Source organism: Salvelinus fontinalis, chromosome 17 (genome assembly GCF_029448725.1).
Source record: "Salvelinus fontinalis isolate EN_2023a chromosome 17, ASM2944872v1, whole genome shotgun sequence".
NCBI classification, from domain to species: domain Eukaryota; kingdom Metazoa; phylum Chordata; class Actinopteri; order Salmoniformes; family Salmonidae; genus Salvelinus; species Salvelinus fontinalis.
In genome coordinates this window covers 20,984,585-21,006,650 of record NC_074681.1, presented here as the reverse complement: position 1 = coordinate 21,006,650, position 22,066 = coordinate 20,984,585, and the positions used below count along the sequence as shown (strand labels likewise).

The window sequence follows — 22,066 nt, the reverse complement described above, 5'->3', positions numbered from 1 at the left end:
TTGCGCCCAGAAATGCACGCTTGTCTCAAATGTATGGGTCAAATAGGTTGTTTGGTTTTGTACGTCTTATGTGTATTATGAAGTAAATGTTCAAATTTCTCTCAATTCCCAGTTATGTGCTCAATATTTTCCACTGTTTATTTCGCATTTGGCAGGAAATCCCCCCCCCCGTGCTGAACCCCTTGAACATAAAAAAAAAAAACACATGTGAAAATGTTTTACGCACGGTTCTGAAATTCTTACTTCGTTTTTTTTATCATAGGTCCGTTGAATTTGATACCCAAAGAGTGCGACGCTTACTCCTTTGTTCTAGCCTTCATCACAAACTTTGCCAGGGCCTGACTCTTTGTTTTAAGTTTATTGGAAGCTACTTAACAACCGGTTTCTCACCCATCTAAAAAGCACGAATTTAACAATAATTCTACGAAATAGTCTGTGTTGACATAACGCGTTCGTTATGGTAAAACCTGCACTCTGGGGATTCCATCACAATCCGCAAAAACTATTTACATTCTCCGAAGTAGAGGGCCAGAAGATTTGGGAATGGGACATCCAGAGAAATGTCAGGCAACTGTTACAACTCTGTTGCAACTTGACTTTCTGAATCAATCAACAAGATTATAATACATTCATCTTCAATAGAAATGCATGCTTCAGTGTGCTCCATATACTATAGTCATGTCCCTTAAAAACATAATGATTGTTATTCTAAGGGACAGATCGACATTTACTGGAGGGGAAGGGCTGGTCCAACTCAAGGTGTCATACATTTTTTTTTTGCCCCTCCCCAATGTAAAAAAAATATTTTCACATTACTGTCCCCTTTGTACAATGAAATTGAGACCCCCCCCCCCCCCATAACATTAACTCAATAAAATGTACAATAACTAGTGCCCCTGTGTTTATATACGTGGATATCGACTTTGCCACTTTTGTGGCGCAGTCGATGCCACACGGGGCTACTGGCCGGAAGGTTGGGGGTTCACAGACATGCTCACTCTCCCTGCCTGTTTCATTAAACTACGATCAGAGCTGGCTGTAGAAAATGATCAGCTATGGGGATTTCAGATTTTGAATATTTTGATGTTATATTTCTAATTATGTTTTCCGCCAACAGGTTTCTGTGCCAATGCACCACACGACCAATAAACAAAGCATACAGACATCGGGCGCTTCAATATTATGGTTTGGTTTTTCAACATCCCAATAAATAGATTGTGTCAATCTCGACAAACAGAAAATATATCCATCCCTACCCATCCATCCCTTACCCAGTATAGAAGACTTGTCTTGACAATCTCTGAATGTCATTAAACTTTTTGGTGTTTTGTAACAGTATCTCTTTCCATTCATAAATTGGCCACTGCACAGTTTGGATTGATTTTAAAGTTTTTTTTCAAGTGACCAGGATTGCACAATAAGTCACACTTATTTTGATTGTGGTCCCAATTATTTTATTTTTTTACATGAATACAATTTCAGAGATGAATAAAAAATAATGCTCAACCTCCAGATGAGTATGAGATGCGAGTTTAAGTACAATTCCTACAAGCTTGTTTGGCTGGTAGCTTATTCTTTAGATGCTTTGGGCTGCTGGTGAACCATGATGTGCAGGCATAATCAAAGTGACACTGGACTAGTACACTAGTTAGGTTTCCATCCAATTGGTGATAGATTCTTCATAAAAACAATGTGCCGTTATAGAAAATTTGGCACCGGACAGCAAGACGGAAGATTTTAATTTACTGGACATTTTGAAAATGTACCAGACATCCGTATGCATTCAGTTCTGACCTGGCACAGCCAGCGCCATCAATAAACAAGGGATATTGGCCAAATGAGCCACATTAATGTGTCCTTAACAGCCTATAACACATTTACAAAAACACCATTACTTGTACTTCAATGTGTAGCATTTGATTTATAGCCTACTTTCCTAAGACAATAATTGTCCACTTCACATTTCAGCTGTCAGAGATTTGAGTAGTAAATGTATCAGGGCATTGCATGCTTAGGTGTCTGCTGTATTATATGAGCTGAAGAGTGAATGTAAACCAGGGGGAAAAACGCACTACCCTCCCCTATTTTGGACCCCCCCCCCCAGTACATTTTGATCTGTCCCTAGTAGGGTACTTATACCCTATTTGTGATAACATTGCCCATAGCCACCAGTTAAACATTTTATAAGGAGGCCAAACTGAGTTTTGTATGTGGCCCCTCATGTTCTTTGCACCTCACTGTGTGTTGGCCCTTGGCCATGAGTTGCTGCCTGCCTGAGGGAAGGCACACATTGATCACTCATTCTTGCTCTATTGATGTGTCTGAAATCTAGCAATCCATTCACACACAACCAGAACCCAGTGCTTGTCAACGCCTGAGCTGTTCATAACTTCGAAGATGGTGTAGGTTGATTATGGAACACAGATTTGGTAGGCTAAATCTTAAGTTACTACAGGGTGAATCCTCACCAAACCAGGACAAAAGAAGAGCAGTGGCCATTAGGACTCTAATAGTAAATATGATACTTCTAACATTTAACTAAATGGGGACAGTAGGTTTAAATTAAAAAAAAAACACACAGTTGTCCGCATCCTGATGTTCACTACAGAGGACATGTATTAACAAGCTCTTATTTAATGTAAACAAATATTACACTGCTCTGAAAACTCAACAAACTGTTCCTGAGATATTTACTTGTTAGAAACAATTTCGATATCAAACTCACAAAAAATATAATTACACAATTATATACATTTACATAAAATGTGCCAATTGTGATGGTAGCCATTTTGAAGAACCATATTATTTGTTTTATCAGGGTGACACTCCAACACGTTATATTGTAGTCCTCTGTAGCTCAGTTGATAGAGAATGGCGTTTGTAACATCAGGATAGTGGGTTCGATCCCTGAGACTACACATAGGCTAAGTAAAAATTCATGCATGACTCAGTCACTTTGGATAAAAGTCTCTGCTAAATGGTGTTTATTATATTAAAAGCCCAGAATGTCCTCTCAAAGGTACCATAGGACCTAACGCAGCGGCATGTATGGCCTTAGAGATACGGACTAAAAACACATGTCCCATAAGAGATGACAAAAATGAATGGCAGGGTCTCAGGAGGTTGTTACATTTTGACCTTTCCCAGGCCTCTAAGACTCCATAATGGTTCATCTATAAGTGCTACAAGGCACAAATTGGTGTCGTATGGAGCTTTGCTCCACTTGCTCTGAAATGAGTTCTATATTGATTTCAAGAATTCTTACATTTATGAGTGGACAAATATAAATATGCATATAGTAAAAAATAGTTGGTTTATTTGGAATATTTTTCTATATATTGTTGAACATAGTACTACATACTACTCTACTATAGGCATATCAAAGTTCCAGAGTGAGGTCTCTGCCAGTTTTCAGGTAACTGCCCGTTTTATACAGAGAAATTGGCATAGTAGGCAATGTAACCAATCACAGCCCTCCTTTTACCTGCATCATTGTACGTCCTGCAAATCACCAGCAGAGGGCGACCATTTTGAATCCATTTTCATATTCACTGTGATGGAAATGCTTACTAACTGGATCATAATGCTAAAAGTAGCAGAGATCCCACTCTGGAACATTGATATTCCCATAGAGTATATTATGTAAAGCAATACATTGATAAATGTGCCAAATCAAAAATAGTGTTTTCAATATTCATGTTTATTTTTCAATATTCTAAAAATTGTTATTTAAATCAAAATACAATTCATATTTCAGAGCAAGCGGTCAAGCTTCATATGACACCAATGTTTGCTTTGTAGAACTTGCAGATTAAAGAGGTAAGTAACGTTTTATGGCTGCAATCCCGTTAACGGGATGATATGACAACAGCCAGTGACAGTGCAGGGCGCCAAATTCAAACAACAGAAATCTCATAACTCCTCAAACATACATGTATCTTATACCATTTTAAAGGTAATCTTGTTGTTAATCCCACCAAAGTGTCCGATTTCAAATAGGCTTTACAGCGAAAGCACCACAAACGATTATGTTAGGTCACAACAAAATCACAGACAAACACAGTAATTTTTCCAGCCAAAGACAGGAGTCACAAAAAGCAGAAATAGAGATAAAATTAATCACTAACCTTTGATGATCTTCATCAGATGACACTCGTAGGACTTCATGTTGCACAATACAGATGTTTTGTTCGAATAAGTTCATATTTATATCCAAAAACCTCGGTTTACATTGACGCCATGTTCAGAAATGCCTCCAAAATATCCAGAGAAATTGCAGAGAGCCACGTCAAATAACAGAAATACTCATAATAAACTTTGATGAAAGATACATGTTTTACATAGAATTAAAGACTTGTTCTTGTTAAAAACTAAAAAAACTTGTTCTTAATGCACCGCTGTGTCAGATTTCAAAAAGCTTTACGGCAAAAGCACAATATTCAATAATCTGAGAACAGGGTTCAGCCACAAAAGGAAGCCATACAGTTACCCTCCAAATTGTGCAGTCAACAAAACTCATAAAAAACATTATAAATCTTCACTTACCTTTGCTGGTCTTTGTCGGAATGCACTCCCAGGACTCCCACTTCCACAAGAAATGTTAGTTTTGTTCGGTAATGTCCATCATTTCCAAATAGCTATTTTTGTTAGCGTGTTTGGGAAACAAATCCAAAGTCAGGAAGCGCGTTCACTAAAAGCAGACGAAATGTCAAAAAGTTCCGTAACAGTCAGTAGAAACATGTTAAACGATGTATTGAATCAATCTTTAGAATGTTATTAACATAAATCTTCAGTAATGTTCCAACCGGAGAATTACATTGACTTCAGATGTGCGATGGAACAGAGCTCCCTCATGTGAACGCGCATGGTCAGAGCATGGTAGACCGGACTATTTCCTGTCTCCTTCGGCCCCACTTCACAGTAGAGGCATCAGACAAGGTTCTACAGACTGTTGACATCTGTGGAAGCCGTAGGAAGTGCAAACTCATCCATATCCCACTGTTTGTTCAATAGGGGCCATGTTAAAAATCTACCAACCTCAGAATTTCCACTTCCTGTTTGAATTTTTTCTCAGGTTTTTGCCTGCCATATGAGTTCTGTTATACTCACAGACATGATTCGAACAGTTTTAGAAACTTCGGAGTGTTTTCTATCCAATGTGAATAATGATATGAATATATTAGCAACTGGGACTGAGGAGCAGGCAGTTTACTATGGGCACCTCTGTGCACCTTTCATCCAAGCTAATCAATACTGCCCCTGCAGCCATAAGAAGGTAAGGCCAAGATGTCATGGACATGCCAACTGATTAATTATTTCTCAATTGTTCTATTAGATACATGTCACATGTCAATCTTAGGATTAATTGTTGTTTATATCCCCCAAATCATAGTTTTTATTCTCTACATTGATGTCTTGTCACATTTACCTTGGAAACTGTCTGAAGTTTATGAGAAAGGCACTTAAGACCTATGTTGTGTTCATCAGGTACAAACAGGAAAAGGTTGTGAAACAGACAATAACTAGGTTTGTTTTTTCCCCTAAGTATCTGGGGTTACTGGTGTGACATTTCATACTGTATGTAATAGCCTTTGATGCTGTGGCTTGTTGGTGAGATTCTCTTCCAACGGGTTAGTTTCTAAGGTTGCCAAGGCAGCCCGCAGGGAGGACAAAATTGAGTATTGACCTTGTGGTGTAATCAGAAGTTATACTCCACTTAGTGTGTCTGTGGGCTAGGACAGGGAAAAAATCAGAATTCATGTAACACTAGATTTGATTAAGGCTCTCAACCTGTATTACCCAATGATTGAAGCAATGCTGTAGTAGTTCATCTCAGAGTGTAAGTTTGTCAGTAGTTTCTGTACCTGTACCGTCCTGACTTTGGATTTGTTGACCATTGAAGGATATGTGTGACATCACGATGACTCAATGCTGATGATATTTACATCATGACGTAAGGAGTTACTCTGCTCTATGCATTTAATGTGGCCGACTGGGTATCAAACAGACCAGATACACCTTCGCGTAAAGACCGTTTTAGCCCACTGGGCTAAAGCCTATTTATGGGAGCCCCTTGTTTACTCGGGGAGCAAACTTGAGTCTTTAGGTTTCAGACAAGGTCTCTTATCACGAAACACCTCCTACATCCGCTCCCAAATGTGAAGTGATGTTCTGCCAAGGGACATTGTAATGTGGTGTATCCATTTCAAATAGAGGTCTAACCAACCACACAGTAAAACAAGTGGTTGCAATCAAGTTAATTGTTAGTAAAGAGGAATATTGATGTCAGTATAGGCAATTTCTTTGGTGGATTTGAATCATGAAGCAGAAAATGTACCCTTTACACAGGAATCAATCGAGTAGTATTTGTCTTCACACTTTTGTCACACTGTGACTCTTGTCTTCGGTCCATTTCAACTATTTGTACCTTAATCCAGACTTATCCCACAAAATGACAGTCCTCTCCCCTCTCCCTAGTCAATTGCTGAGACTGTGAGGGCCTAAGGAACAGCAGCAGAGAATGGCTACAGTGGGGACAGACAAGGAGCTCAGTGACCTGCTGGATTTCAGCGCGGTAAGAGATCTTGGCTGTCAACAGCCCTACAATATCTTTGAATATCTTAAACCATAATGCTAGAATCTTTGATCAGAACCCTTCCTTCAAGAAAGTAATAGGTTGTTTGTAGTCAAATACGTCATCTCTTATGAAGGGATGGGCAGCAAAAACTGAATTGCTTCAACCTATGCTTTTTATTGTATAAACAAGACAGTGTTTCTCTACACACATCTAGATAGACATGCCAAAGATCCGTTTGAATCAAAATGTGGTCTTGTTAATATAAAAAAATGAAACTTGTGGAGCACTTGAGTGCATGGGCTTTGTTGTATTATTTGAGATAATGTTTTGGTACATAAATGGAAGAATAGCATGGTATCAATCAGTCTGTGTTGTTATTGGGCAGTTGTTGTGAGTCACTCGCATCAATGAGTCAGCCCAAGCTTGGCATGTTTAGATTGCTTCCCACAGTTGACAGCTGCTGGAGTCTGTTGTAACTGAGAATGACTAAATCCTTCTATCGGATAGGTTAAATTGGCACCTAGCACCAAACAATGTAATATCAGAGGTGTATATAACAGTTATTATATCTGGGTGGTTAGAGCCCTGAATGCTGATTGGCTGAAAGCCATGGTATATCAGACCGTATACCACAGGTATGCCAAAACATGTATTTTTACTGCTTTAATTACGTTGGTAACCAGTTTATAATAGCAATAAGGCACCTCGGGGGTTTGTGATATATGGCCATATACCACACCCCCTCGTGCCATATTGGTTAAATGTACTTTGTCTATTAAGTAAACAGCTTGGGTTAATGTAGTATAGTGAAGGTGACTACTAATGATGAAGTGTTTAGCCACAGGGTAGATATTTCCCAAAGCATAGATACCAAAGGAGACTTCTGCTATTTTTTATATTTTTTAAGACTTCAGTGCAGTTTTTTTTTGACCCCATCTCTGGTTTAATGTTTTTGACACTGTCTGTCTACGTTTCAGATGTTTGCACCGCCGGTGTTGAATGGGAAGAACAGGCCCACCACTCTAGCCAGCAGCCAGTTCGGAGGCACTGGTAAGACTAGCCCTTTGGTTCTAATACAAAAATAAAGTCAATATGCACTGACGGTTTGCGGCTCACATATTTTTTATTTTATAAAGCCTAGGGATGGTACAAGCATTTAATAATTTCAGTCAAAATGGTCTTCAGGTGATCGTACAACAGCGTTATAACCCGGGATGTTCTTCATATGTAACCAATATGATCAAAATTGGTCAACGTCTACCTTTCCTCTACTTATCTGAAAGTAATTCATTAATTTTTTAAACTGGTAACGGGCTACTTTCAGGTGAGGCGTGTGGGTGTTCTATAGCAGTACAACCAACATGTTTGTGAGAGACTCACCTTTCCATAGAGGGGTCCTAATAGTTTGTTCGCCAAACCGTTCAGACAGAAGTTAGCAGATCGGCAGTACCGACTTCAGATGAGTCACATGATGCTTGTGGGGGTCGCAGAGCAAAACAACCAACATGTAAAATGCCTTCAGAAAGGATTCACACCACTTGTCTTTTTTCTAATTTGTTGTTACGAGGTGGGAGAGAGATTGAATTGTCTTTGTTCTTTTTTTGTGTGTGTCAATGATCTACACAATACACTGTCAAAGTAGAAAATTTCCAACATTTGTAAAAAATAATAATAATAAAAAAATATATTAAAAAAAACGTATCTTGATTATTTAACCTCTGGAGTCAATACATGTTAGAATCACCTTTTTCAGTGACTACAGCCATGAGTCAATACATGTTAGAATCACCTTTTTCAGTGACTACAGCCATGAGTCAATACATGTTTGAATCACCCTTTTCAGCGACTACAGCCGTGAGTCAATACATGTTAGAATCACCTTTTTCAGCGACTACAGCCGTGAGTCAATACATGTTAGAATTACATTTTTCAGCGACTACAGCCGTGAGTCTTTCTAGTTAGAATCACCTTTTTCAGCGACTACAGCCGTGAGTCTTTCTAGTTAGAATCACCTTTTTCAGCGACTACAGCCGTGAGTCTTTCTGGGTAAATCTCTAAGAGCTTTGCACACCTGGATTGCACAATATTCTTTGAAAAATTCTTCAAGTTCTGTGAAGTTGGTTGATCATTACTAGACAGTAGGGCTGAGCGATTGACCTACATTTAGTTGTATTTTTTTGGTTATTGAAATACACTACTCGACTGAGGGACATTACAGATAATTGTATGTGTGGTGTACAGAGGGGTATGGGGTAGTCAGTCAAGTTATGTTAAATACCATTGTACATAGAGTGAGTCCATGCAGTTAATTTGACTTGTTAAGCAAATGTTTACTCCTGAATTTATTTAGGCTTGCCATAACAAAGCGCTTAAAGTTTTTGATTCAGGACTTCATATTTACATTTTTTATGATTATAATGTTTTTTTAATTCACTTTGACACTATGGTATATAATGTGTAGATCAGTGACACGATCTCAATTTAATAAATGTTCAGGCTGTCACACAACAAAATGTGAACACTTTCGGAAGGTGCTGTCTGTGAGAGTCTCACCAATCCATAAAGGGGTCATAATAGTTTGTAGGCCAAACCGTTCAACGCTACAGACGTTTTTGTGAGAAGACTATTTCCGTGATGTCTCGTGGTCTGCCAAACGCCGCTGTAGCTCTTCCAACTTTCACCAAAGATGCGGAAGGCCGATAGCGGCGGATTTGGTGGATTGAGACTTAGCCCATGCAACAACAAACCCTCTGCATATGTATCTTAAATGGACATTTTTTATGGGGATTTTAATTATGCTAATTTGATTTCTGTGGGGCTGCGGAAATTGATTTGAGGGTTATTAAAGACACAGCATGACAGTGATTAGCTATTACAGGCCTAACTACACTTTCTCTTATTCCTTCCTAGAACCCTCTCACTGTCTCACCTCTGACCCCTCCACCCCCCCTACTGCCCTTCTTACTGCCCTCGTGGGGAGTGCTGTCTGGAGTCAAATCCCAGTAGCTGTATCAATACTCCAAATATGCCAAAATGGCATGCTGTCCTTCATTACCAGTGAGGGTTCAAAGGATTGGATAGCATTCCACCATATTGCTCCCACCTGTTAATGAGGCTAGTTAAAACAGACTGAACCAGCCCCTTCCCCCTCCAGGTGTCCCCTGCCTCTCCATCATGCTCTACTGAGGGTGTAAAGACTGGAGGGGTGATGGGAAATAACCCTATTCACCCCCCACCTCTCACCCTGTGGAAGAAAAACTATTTCTGTGTTTCTTTGCTCCTCCTCACCTACAGTCAACCACCATCCCTCGATAGGCCCCATCTCCTCTTGTTGACAACCATCCAAAGATCAAGACAAGAATCATGCTCCACATCCCAACTACTGTCTTCCTTCAACCCTCTTTCCCCCAATCACTTGCCCTCATCCTCTCTCCTCCACCACCTTCATTCACCCTCCTCGAACCTCTGAACCGTTGCTGTAGGTCCTTTCAGCTCCTAACTGAAAAGAAACAGGATATTGAAGTAGCCGAAATAAGATGAAAAGGACGGGCAGGGTTGAGGCCAGGGACCCAAACTACAGCTTGAGTGCCACTTAGGTCTTCTTTTGTAGCAACAAAAGGTGCACGTTTACAAAAGGTCTTTACTGTTCTCAATCCAACGGCTGCTCCTGGCATTGTGTGGCAGCCCTCAGCCCAGGTCTCCACAATGCTCATTAAAGGCCCAGACAAAGGTTCTTGGCCACTGAGAGAGAACTGGATAGGCAGGCAACATATGTGGCCCAGTGTATGATTTCACCCAGGAACCCCCCAGCCCCCTCACCCCACCCATATTTTCACAATGAGAATGATGAGGCTTTCTGAGGGAAGGTTCTGGATCTCTCTGCCATACCTTCTCCTTGGTACCATTAGTTAGTATCTTCTCTGCTTTGCCTTTTTATATAGATTTTGATTTAGATGAGCTGTTTTTCTCTGGTGCTCAGGTTCATCCCTGTCGGGTGTAAAATGGCTGTTTTTCTCTGGTGCTCAGGCTCATCCTTGTCGGGTGTAAAATGGCTGCCATGTATTGTCAAGGACTCATGGATTAGGATGAATTTACCCTGACCCTGGATACTGGGCTAAGGTCTGTTTTGGGGGAGGGGTAAACTGATCATTGATCTGTGTCAAGGACAGACTTCTACCCGTAGTAGCTGTCATGCATCCCTGGTTCTCTCTGACATTAGGTGGGTATGTGCGATTCCCTTGAGGTGCCACCTAACTTCCAACCAAGTTTCATTTACTGGCAACCAGAAACTGAGAATCTGAACTGGTATTTTTAAACCCTGGCTTTGGCTAAATGCAGAAGAGCAGAGTGTGTTTTGCATGAACTTTCTGTTCTTTAGGAAGTTTCCTTCATGTGAATGGAAATGGAATTGGTCATTTAGTAACTAGATCAGATTTGCATACGAATTGGATTCCTTGTGTGGTCTAGAGGCATACTATGTCTGACTGCTCAAACCGCAGAGCTTTAAACATAACATCCATTGTCCACAATATAAAGAGGCGTACCAGTTGCGTTGAGCCCGCTACTAAGGTCAGCATTTTTCTGAAGGATTTAGCCTAGTGCTTGTAGCTTCTAACTTCTAACTTCAATGATTTCAAAAATATCTTCAATATGAAAGTAGCATGCCTAATCGTGTTGAAGTTTGGAATGTAAAATTGGTGTTTTAATATTGACCTCTCGGCATCTTAACACCAGCTCTTATGAATCATTTCAGACGCATCACACACCATACTGTTGCATTTCCATTCTAGACATTCCTTAAATCACAATCGCGCTCCTTAATACTTATTAGTCATTTTGCCTTGTCTGGGTGACTCACATTTCTGTCATACAGGAGAAAGAAGAAAGTGTAGACAGACAGTACACCAGTAAGTGTGTACATGTGTCTGCATGTTCCCTGTGTTTTAGTCCTGTAGCCTCAGAGCCAGTGACTCAGTCTGACTGCTCCGTTTCCACTATCTCTTCCTGTGTTAATTATAGACCAGCCTCAGTCTCTTAAAGGGGTGGTGAGGCCCGGGTTTAAAGGGAAGGCTCGCTATAGTGAACGTGTCTGTCCTGACTCAACCCTCTCGCTCTCTGAGACATTCACTGACGTACGTACGCACGCATGCACACAAGTTTCCCCGCCGGCAAACCCCATAAAAAGCGGTTAAGGTGTATCACGTATGTTAGGGTTGTTCTAGTCAGCAATGGCTCTGCAACATAGTAGACAAACCACTGTCAAGATTATTGGTTTATTTGTCATACTTTAAATGAGTCCATAGAGTTAGAATGTGGAGTTCAATACGGGGTCCTTTCTTCTAACGATTTCTATGGATGTGTGAAACCAGGGATTTGTGGACAGGAGCTCCGTTGTTTTCTCTGTTGTAGTAGTGTCTTATGTCAGGCTGTCATGGTAACGACTTGTAGGAGGAAGCCATTTGAAGTTTGAGCAATACAGAGGAGTCTACTTAGACGAGTCTGTCACTTATTCTCTCCTTCATCTACTAATCAGCAGCTCTGTTAATTAGAAGGAAAATGTGGAATAAAAAAAAGTGAATTCGTAATGAATATGCATGAAAGCTATTTTGATGTTTTACTTCAGAGTTGCTCACTTGCGCTCTCCCTCTCAATGTGAGTCATTCGTGTGGTGTGAAACAGTCTTCATATTTGTATCTCCCTGGTTCAAATGAACTTTCCCTCCATACCTTTTTTAATACAGTTCAAATCCCTGGACAACCATAAAAACCCCTTGCAATAAGAGTTGTGATGCTACTTACAACTTAACCCAGAAGGTCTAGGAGAGCACTTCCTTCAATGCATTCCAAACCCCCTCTCCTCTCCATTCCCTCCTTACTTCCTGTCCACCTTTCCCTCCCCAGGAGAATATGTGAATAGCCCGGGGCCAGGGGTTCTAGGTACCTGCGGAGCTCTCCTTTTATCCCCGTGGTGTCAGTTCAGATCTGGATCTCCCCTCCTTTGCACCTGTCAGTCTTCCTAAAGAGCAGTAAGGGATACCCACCGTGTTCATTTCCTACCCCAGCGGCTATGCTAAGTCTTCCACATTCTTCAGATGACTCCATTTTAGGCGCCCATTCATAGTATTGACTTGAGGGGAATGTGGATTGTGTGGCTTGTGAAGATGGCATCTGAGGTCCGGCCTGGTTTAGCAGCAGCAGGAGGAGGAGACCAGACCAAGACGAACCTCATAATGTTTGTCTTGGCAGCCCTCGACAGGGTTATGGAGATGGTTAACCTCAAGTTTAACGCATCTTGTGGATATCTAGACTGTGGTCTGTACAAGTAGTCAGAAGGTGATTTTAGGCTAGCTGTTTAGCACATGCCAAAAGGTACAAATGCTAAGCTGTGACAAAGTTTAAAAAATATATATATTATTGGATATTATTATTATTAGATTACATTTAAATGTGGGTGAATACCAAACATTTGGAACACCTTCATAATATTGAGTTGCACCGCCGCCTTTTCCCCCCAGAACAGCCTCAATTCGTCGGGGTATGGACACCACAAGGTGTCAAGCGTTCCACAGAGATGCTGGCCCATGTTGACTCCAATGCTTCCCACAGTTGTCAAGTTGGTGGATGTCCTTTGGGTTGTGGACCATTCTTGATACACACGGGAAACTTTTGAGCGTGATAAACCCAGCAGCGTTGCTGTTCTTGACACAAACTGGTACGCCTGGCACCTACTACCATACCCTGTTCAATGGCACTTAAATATGTTGTCTTGCCCATTCACCCTCTGAATGGCACACATACAATCCATGTCTCAATTGTCTCGAAGGCTAAAAATCCTTTAACCTGTTTCCTCCCCTTCATCTACACTGATTGAAGTGGATTTAATAAGTGACATCAATAAGGGATCATAGGTTTGACTTGGATTCACCTGGTCAGTCTAACATGGAAAGAAAAGGTGTTTAATGTTTTGTACACAGTGATGGGGGGGGTGGAATTGATAGTTGCATATCGGGATATTATATTTGATTGTATCGCTTTGACAATATCACAATATTTTGCACTAGTTGGCTGTACCTGCACCAAAACTTCGGTGTTTTTCCTTCATAGCTTGTTCATCTTTTTAAATAGGGAGCCAATATGTTTTCAGCACTTTTATTTCAATGACTGATCAAAACTGGTTTTCTCATGGCTCTCTAATCCCTCTGCAGCAGACATATGGTGAGAAATATGTTTGGAACATCAAATTTCAAAAATCACAGTTTTGAATCACACTACATATAGAATCATAATACATATCGTATCGGCACCTGCGCTTGGTGATATCGTGAGGTCCCTGGTGAACTATCCCTTCGTTGGCGCCTTTGCGATCCCCCTGGGAAATGACTAGGAGAAACACTGTTGTCATTTCCAGCAGAGGAAGGGACTGGTCCGTATGTGTGCTGTTCTATGTCTCTGCTGTGTACATTTCCTCACTACTGATTGACATGGAGAGTGACATCACGTCGAGGCAACAAGCCCCTCGTCTCCTCCATCTGCCATTCTGCTGGCATCTCTCCTATAGATCAGTTGTCACGGTGATGTAGCAGCTCACTCCACTCTGGACCATCATTCTCCTCGATGGCTGATCGTCTTCTTCCTACCCGCTCGCCTCCGCCTCTCTGTTTTTTTAATTAGACAACAAAACAAAAAAATATGAATATTCATAGAGCAAAGCCTCATTAATATGCACTATTATGCAGATCAGCCCACAATTAAGCCACAGCTTCCCCCCAGAGATGCTGGGTAGTGGTAAGAGAGGAGGTTGGAGGGAGAGAATTGCTGCTTCACCAATCTTTAAAACACTCTCCCTACTTTCCCCTTTTTTCAATGCTAATCATTTGACCAGGTACAACATGGCTAAATGACTTGTGTCCATTCTGTTAATGTGTATCCCTTAGTCTGTTGTCATGCAAAGAGGGTGTAAAGGGATGGGGATATTAACTGCTACTGCGTTGCCATGGAAAAATGTAAAGGAGTGAAGTGGGAGAATGACAAATGTTGAGGATGATTGTAGGAGCCTCATGCTTGTTAATTATTCAAACTTCCCTACAGCTCTTAGCCACACTAACATGCTGACCACACTGCTCCCGTAGCAAAATAAATGTATTGTACACACAAACTCAGCAAAAAAAGAAATGTCAACTGCGTTTTATTTTCAGCAAACTTAACATGTGTAAATAATTGTATGAACATAACAAGATTAAACAACTGAGACAAACTGAACAAGGTCCACAGACATGTGACTAACAGAAATGGAATAATGTGTCCCTGAACAAAGGGGGGGTCAAAATCAAAAGTAACAGTCAGTATCTGGTGTGGCCACCAGCTGCATTAAGTTCTGCAGTACATCTCCTCCTCATGGACTGCACCAGATTTGCCAGTTCTTGCTGTGAGATGTTACCCCACTCTTCCACCAAGGCACCTGCAAGTTCCCAGACATTTCTGGGGGAATGACCCTAGCCCTCACCCGCCGATCCAACGGGTCCCAGACGTGCTCAATGGGATTGAGATCCGGGCTCTTCGCTGGCCATGGCAGAACACCGACATACCTGTCTTGCAAGAAATCACGCACAGAACAAGCTGTATGGCTGGTGGCATTGTCATGCTGGAGGGTCATGTCAGGATGAGGCTGCAGGAAGGGTTCCACATGAGGGAGGAGGATGTCTTCCCTGCAGCGCACAGTGTTGAGATTGCCTGCAATGACGACAAGCTCAATCCGATGATGCTGTGACACACCGCCCCAGACCACCTTCAAATCGATCCTGATCCAGAGTACAGGCCTCGGTGTAACGCTCATTCCTACGACAATAAATGCGAATCCGACCATCACTCCTGGTGAGACAAAACCGCAACTCGTCGGTGAAGAGCACTTTTTGCCAGTCCTGTCTGGTCCAGTGACGGTGGGTTTGTGCCCATAGACGATCTTCACACTGATGAGCAGGGAACCTGGGCATCTTCCTTTTGGTGTTTTTCAGAGTCAGTAGAAAGGCCTCTTTTTAGTGTCCTAAGTTTTCATAACTGTGACCTTAATTGCAGACCGACTGTATGCTGTTAGTGTCTTAACGACCGTTCCACAGGTGCATGTTCATTAATTGTTTATGGTTCATTGAATAAGCATGGGAAACACTGTTTAACCTCTCTAGGGTACACGGGACAGTAGCGTCCCACCTCGTCAACAGCCAGTGAAACTGCAGGGCGCCAAATAAAAAAAATAAAAAGAAATCCCATAATTAAAATTCCTCAAACATACATGTATTTTACACCATTTTAAAGATACACTTGTTGTAAATCCAGCCTCAGTTTCCGATTTCAAAAAGGCTTTACGACGAAAGCAAACCAAACGATTATGTTAGGTGAGTGCCTATTCACAGAATAACACAGCCATTTTTCCAGCCAAAGAGAGGATTCACAAAAAGCAGAAATATAGATCAAATTAATCACTAACCTTTGATCTTCATCAGATGACACTCATAGGACTTCATGTTACACAATACATGTATGTTTTGCTCGGTACATTTCATATTTATATCCAAAAATCAGAGTTTACATTGGCGCGTTACGTTCAGTAGTTCCAAAACATCTGGTGATTTTGCAGAGAGCCACATCAATTTACAGAAATACTCATTATAAATGTTGATAAATACAAGTGTTATGCATGGAACTTTAGATGCACTATTCCTTAATGCAACAGCTGTGTCAGATTTCAAAAAAGCTTTACGGCGAAAGCAAACCATGCAATAGTCTGAGGTCGGCGCTCAGCCCAATCAAGACAAATTATATCCACCATATTGTGCAGTCAACAGAAGTCAGAAATAACATTATAAACATTCACTTACCTTTGATCTTCATCAGAATGCACTCCCAGGAATCCCAGTTCCACAATAAATGTTTGTTTTGTTCGATAATGTCCATTTATGTCGAAATTCCTCGTTGTTGTTCTAGTGTTCAGTACACTTTCCAAACTCACGACATGCGTGCAAGTCCAGCGGAAAGTACGGACAAAGTTTAAAAAAGTTATTACAGTCCGTAAAAACATTACAAACTAAGTATTGAATCAATCTTTAGGATGTTTTTAACATAATTCTTCAATAATCTTCCAACCGGAGAATTCCTGTGTCTTCAGAAGTGTGATGGAACAGAACTCGCTCTCACATGAACGCGCATGGTCAGCGCATGTTCAGCTCATGATAGACCTTACTTAATACTCTCTCATTCGGGCCCACTTCACAGTAGAAGCATCAGACAAGGCTCTAAAGACTGTTGACATCTAGTGGAAGCCTTAGGAAGTGCAACATGACCAATATCCCACTATCTTCAATAGGGGCTGAGTTGAAAATCGACCAACCTCATATTTCCCACTTCCTGGTTGGATTTTTTCTCAGGTTTTTGCCTGCCATATGAGTTCTGTTATACTCACATCATTCAAACAGTTTTAGAAACTTCAGAATGTTGTATATTCAAATCTACTAATAATATGCATATTCTAGCTTTTATGGCTGAGTTGCAGGCCGTTTACTCTGGGCACGCTTTTCATCCGGACGTGAAAATACTGCCCCCTACCCCAAAGAAGTTAAACCCTTTACCATGAAGATCTGTGAAGTTATTTGGATTTTTATGAATTTTATTTGAAAGACAGTTAACATGTTTTTCAATCATTGCACCCACACTGCTCACACACGTCTGCGTAGCCAGGCGCTAAAATAGAACTTGGTTCTATTTATGACGCTTGAAGCGCTGCAAGTCCCATCTTTCCCATCTCCTCATTGGTTTTTAGGAGCATATACCCACGTGGGTGATTGAAAGATGAACCGAGGTCCATACTCCAGTCGGTAGTGGCAATGCACCTTAAATGAAAGTTGGTTGCCAACCCCCATATAAAGTCTAAAGAAGAAGCCTGAAGGAGGTGCGATTACTAGAAACAAACTCTGTTTACCCTTTTGTCGGTGTAGAGGACCTTGTGCATTTCAGGTAAAATAACAATCCAATGTTTATATCCCAGGACAAATTAGCTAGCAACAGCAAGCTAGCTAGCTAAATTGACATAAATGTTGCCATGAATTGTTTTTTGACCTGTCCCCAAATTAATATAGTTGGTTCAGAGTTAATTTTGGATATTTCAACATGCGTGTCCTGATCGTGTCTAGACAAAATCAACCCGCGTCAGCATGTTGGTGGCAGAGCGGACACAGGAAGCTGAAGTGGTTATAGTGGTTACTGAAGTAGCCAAAGGTTTTTATAGCACTCCCAGGCAGTTCGGAAGCTGCAGTGCCTCTATATTCTGGATCTGAAAAGATTGGATAGGTATTGAGGTTATGGTAATGCTCCACCTTGATTGGCTGGGTGGAATTTTTGGCATATTCTGCACACATTTCCAACCCACTCAAACCTATCAATACTCGGGTGGGGGGGACTAGGGGTTATTTAGATTAAGTATTTAGTTGGTCCTTTTCTCCCTCCTTTTCCAGTCCAACACCTCTCAGGTCTAACCCTGTGTTCTGTGTTCTAGGTATGGATGAGCGAAGCGGTTCTACCCCCTGGGCATCTGGAGAACAGAACAGCCCTTCCTTCAACCAGGGACGGGTAAGGGACACTGCACTTTTGTGTATATTTATTTGATTTTTTACCTTTAACTAGGCAAGTCAGTTAAGAACAAATTCTTATTTTCAATGATGTCCTAGGAACAGTGGGTTAACTGCCTTGTTCAGGGGCAGAACGACAGATTTGTACCTTGTCAGCCCTGGGATTTGAACTTGCAACTTTTCGGTTACTAGTCCAACGCTCTAACCACTAGGCTACGCTGCCACCCCAATATATAGTGCAAGTGTATGTGGACACCCCTTCAAATTAGTGGATTCATCTATTTCAGCCACACCCATTGCTGACGGGTGTATAAAATCGAGCACCCCTCCATGCAATCTCCATAGACAAACATTGACAGTAGGATGGCCTTACTGATGAGCACAGTGACTTTCAACGTGGCACCGTCATAGGATGGCACCTTTTCAAGAAGTCAGTTCATCCATTTTCTGCCCTGCTAGAGTTGCCCCGGTCAACTGTAATTGCTGTTATTGTGAAGTGAAAACATCTAGGAGCAACAATGGCTCAGCTGCGATGTGGTAGGCCACACAAGCTCACAGAATGGGACCGCCGAGTGCTGAAGCACATTGCAACACTCACTACCAAGTTCCAAGCTGCCTCTGGAAGCAACGTCGGCACATGAACTGTTCGTCGGGAGCTTCATGAAATGGGTTTACATGGCCGAGAAGCCGAAACACAAGCCTAAGATCACCATGTGCAATGCCAAGCGTCGGCTGGAGTGGTGTAAAGCTCGCCGCCATTGGACTGTGGAGCAGTGAAAAACACGTTCTCTGGAGTGATGAATCACGCTTCACCATCTGGCAGTCTGACGGACAAATCTGAGTTTGGAGGATGCCAAGAGAACGCTACCTGCCCTAATGCATAGTGCCAACTGTAAAGTTTGGTGGAGGAGGAATAATGGTCTGGCGCTGTTTTTCATGGTTTGGACTAGGCCCCTTAGTTCCAGTGAATTTAAATTTTAACGCTACAGCATACAATGACATTCTAGACAATTCGGTGCTTCCAACTTTGTGGCAACAGTTTGGGGCATGCCCTTTCCTGTTTCAGCATGACATTGTCCCCATGCACAAAGCGAGGTCTATACAAAAATGGTTTGTCGAGCTGTGTGGAAGAACTTGACTGGACTGCACAGAGCCCTGACCTCAACCCCATCAAACACCTTTGGGATGAATTGGAACGCCAACTGCTAGCCAGGCTTAATTGCCCAACTAAACTAATGCTCTTGTGGCTGAATGGAAGCAAGTCATGCAATGTTCCAACATCTAGTTAAAAGCCTTCCTAGAAGCCTTCCTAGAAGAGTGGGGGCTTCTATAGCCGTAAAGGCGAGACCAACTCCATGTTAATGCCCATGATTTTGGAATGAGCTGTTCGACAAGCAGGTGTCCACATACTTTTGGTCATGTAGTGTATCAACATCGACATGTTCTTACACCGTGGATATCACTAATCCATAACCCTGATATCGTCCACCGGGGATATTACTCATCCATATGACTAATCTTATCTGGATGTAACAGATTGGTCCAAAGAGCTCAGAGGCACAGTGCGTTTTGCTTGTAGATGGTCATGTTGAATCTGTTTTAAGACACAGCATTTGATTTAAATTCTTCATCTTTCTTTTTGTCTGTTTCTTTCTCTTCTTCCCTCCAGGGTTATGGTGAAGGAACTCATTACAATGAGCATGAATGCCTGGCTTCCACCCCTATGTTCGGCTCAGGAATTGTGGGTAAGGAGATCTGAATATATTTCCTCCATCCTGGCCTATGTTTTAGATCTTGTATCTGGAACAGGTTCTCTCCCTGGCCTTCCATTTAATTAAGCTCAGCTGATTGGACGTCCCCATCATGACAAAGGGTGGGGGGTGTAAGGGGTTTAGGGTGGGGTTGAGGGGTTTAGGAGCACCCAAGCACAAACAAACCTCTCCCAAGGGATTAGTGTAGCATGTTTGTGTGTCTCAGCTGAGCTGTCAGGAGAGCAGAGATGGGGGTTAGGCTTTAATTACCCCCGGACCCTCTATAACGAGCCAAGTTGTTTTGCTCCTGTCTAAAGTCATAAATACAACCCTTCATATAGAGCACCTCACACGGCGGGCGGGTGGCAGATAAGGGGCGCCCAACTGGAGAAAGGGGAACAGGTCAGATTGGTTGTTAATGTGCTGGAGATGAGTGAAACGGCCTTTAAAGGTTTTTACCATGTCCTGCCCTGATTGTCCCTCTATCTGTTTTTACAGGCAAAGCTGAGCGAGGACCCTACTCTTCTTTTGGAGCACAGGTAAAATCAGTCGCTTCTCTTCCAACTTGGTTTTTCGCTCTTGTGACTAGTTCTCCCATCTGTAGCTGTGGTCTCTTCAGCTGAGTGATTTTTATTGTGAATCTGCTCCCCTCGTCCTTCTCATCTTCTCTCCTGCTCCCCTCGTCCTTCTCATCTTCTCTCCTGCTCCCCTCGTCCTTCTCATCTTCTCTCCTGCTCCCCTCGTCCTTCTCATCTTCTCTCCTGCTCCCCTCGTCCTTCTCATCTTCTCTCCTGCTCCCCTCGTCCTTCTCATCCTCTCTCCTGCTCCCCTCGTCCTTCTCATCCTCTCTCCTGCTCCCCTCGTCCTTCTCATCCTCTCTCCTGCTCCCCTCGTCCTTCTCATCCTCTCTCCTGCTCCCCTCGTCCTTCTCTTCCTCTCCTGCTCCCCTCGTCCTTCTCATCCTCTCTCCTGCTCCCCCTCGTCCTCTCTCAACATTACTATCTCTAGCAGTATTTGTGGGACTGACCTGGTCTTCTCTCCTCCTGTGTAGCCGGGCTTTATGCCCAGTGAGATGCCCATGCCCAGTCCTGATGCCCTGTCCCCCTCGGGTCTGAAGTCTGGCTCCCAGTTCTACCCCTCCCAGTTCAATCCTCGCAGGAGATCCACCCAGGAGAGCATGGGTAAGGACAGAAACCACAGAATATTATCCCATAGAATGCAAGGGAGATGGAGCACACATTCCAATGTAGAACCGACTGTCCAATGTAAAGCAGTGTTCCAATGTAAAGCAGTGTTCCAATGTAAAGCAGTGTTCCATGGTGTTTCCTTCTGGTCATATTGGAGGGTGTTTTTTAATTCCAGTTCTATTTCTACTGCTAATGCTTACTGCAGTTGAATTACATGAAACGATTCATAGTGTCACCTAATAGGCAGGTCCGTGTAAAATCACATGGAATTCACGACCATATCCACTCCACTAATACTATTACTATGTGAAGGAGTTGCTCTTTACTCTGGTGTATATGTAGGACTGTGATTACCCTCACTTCTCCTACTGATGTTTAAAATAACAACCAGAGAACTCTCACTTCTGCTAAACCAGCCAGGGGTTCAATGGGAGGAGCGGCGGGGTGACACCGTTGCATAAACACACTGGTTGGATAAGATAAGATTCCGTTTGATTAAGGCATTTATAAGGGCTCATAAAGACAGATATTCCTACCAGCACAGAGCTTACCTAATGGACAGCATGAATGAACCCATTCACAGCATGAATGAACCCATTCATCGATATGCCCGAACTGTTAACACTGCATTCATAACTCTGTTGTTTCATCTATGTACTCACTGTGTGTGTCTCCTCAGATGGCCAGCCAAAAAAGATCAGGAAAGTTCCCCCTGGCCTGCCCTCTTCAGTAAGTACTGCCCCTCTCTCCCACCATTACCTCCTCGTACCAGACTGCCACACCTTAGTCTGCCTATTGTCCCTGAAGAACACAAACCTGTTTCGGACTTTTTGCCCCTTCCAACCCAAAATGAGCCCACCTACGCAAGAAACCTTGTCGCCCAACCATATTCAAACCTTTCCCCACTCACTCTCAGGAATGCTTCCTCATCTAAAAC

At 42.3% G+C, this 22,066-nt stretch overlaps 1 protein-coding gene across 5 annotated transcripts in view; it reads left to right on the top strand.

Moving 5' to 3' along the window:
- tcf3a (transcription factor 3a) overlaps positions 1–22,066 on the top strand; it is a 42,275-nt gene that overhangs the window by 947 nt on the left and 19,262 nt on the right. For all 5 annotated transcript variants that reach the window (XM_055866617.1, XM_055866619.1, XM_055866618.1 and 2 more), the window contains exons 2-8: positions 6,478–6,574; positions 7,555–7,627; positions 18,119–18,192; positions 19,861–19,936; positions 20,441–20,481; positions 20,994–21,123; positions 21,809–21,858. In XM_055866617.1, the coding sequence (XP_055722592.1) occupies positions 6,521–6,574; positions 7,555–7,627; positions 18,119–18,192; positions 19,861–19,936; positions 20,441–20,481; positions 20,994–21,123; positions 21,809–21,858 (498 nt within the window). In that variant the 5' untranslated portion in view covers positions 6,478–6,520. The remainder of the gene's footprint in view (positions 1–6,477; positions 6,575–7,554; positions 7,628–18,118; positions 18,193–19,860; positions 19,937–20,440; positions 20,482–20,993; positions 21,124–21,808; positions 21,859–22,066) is intronic.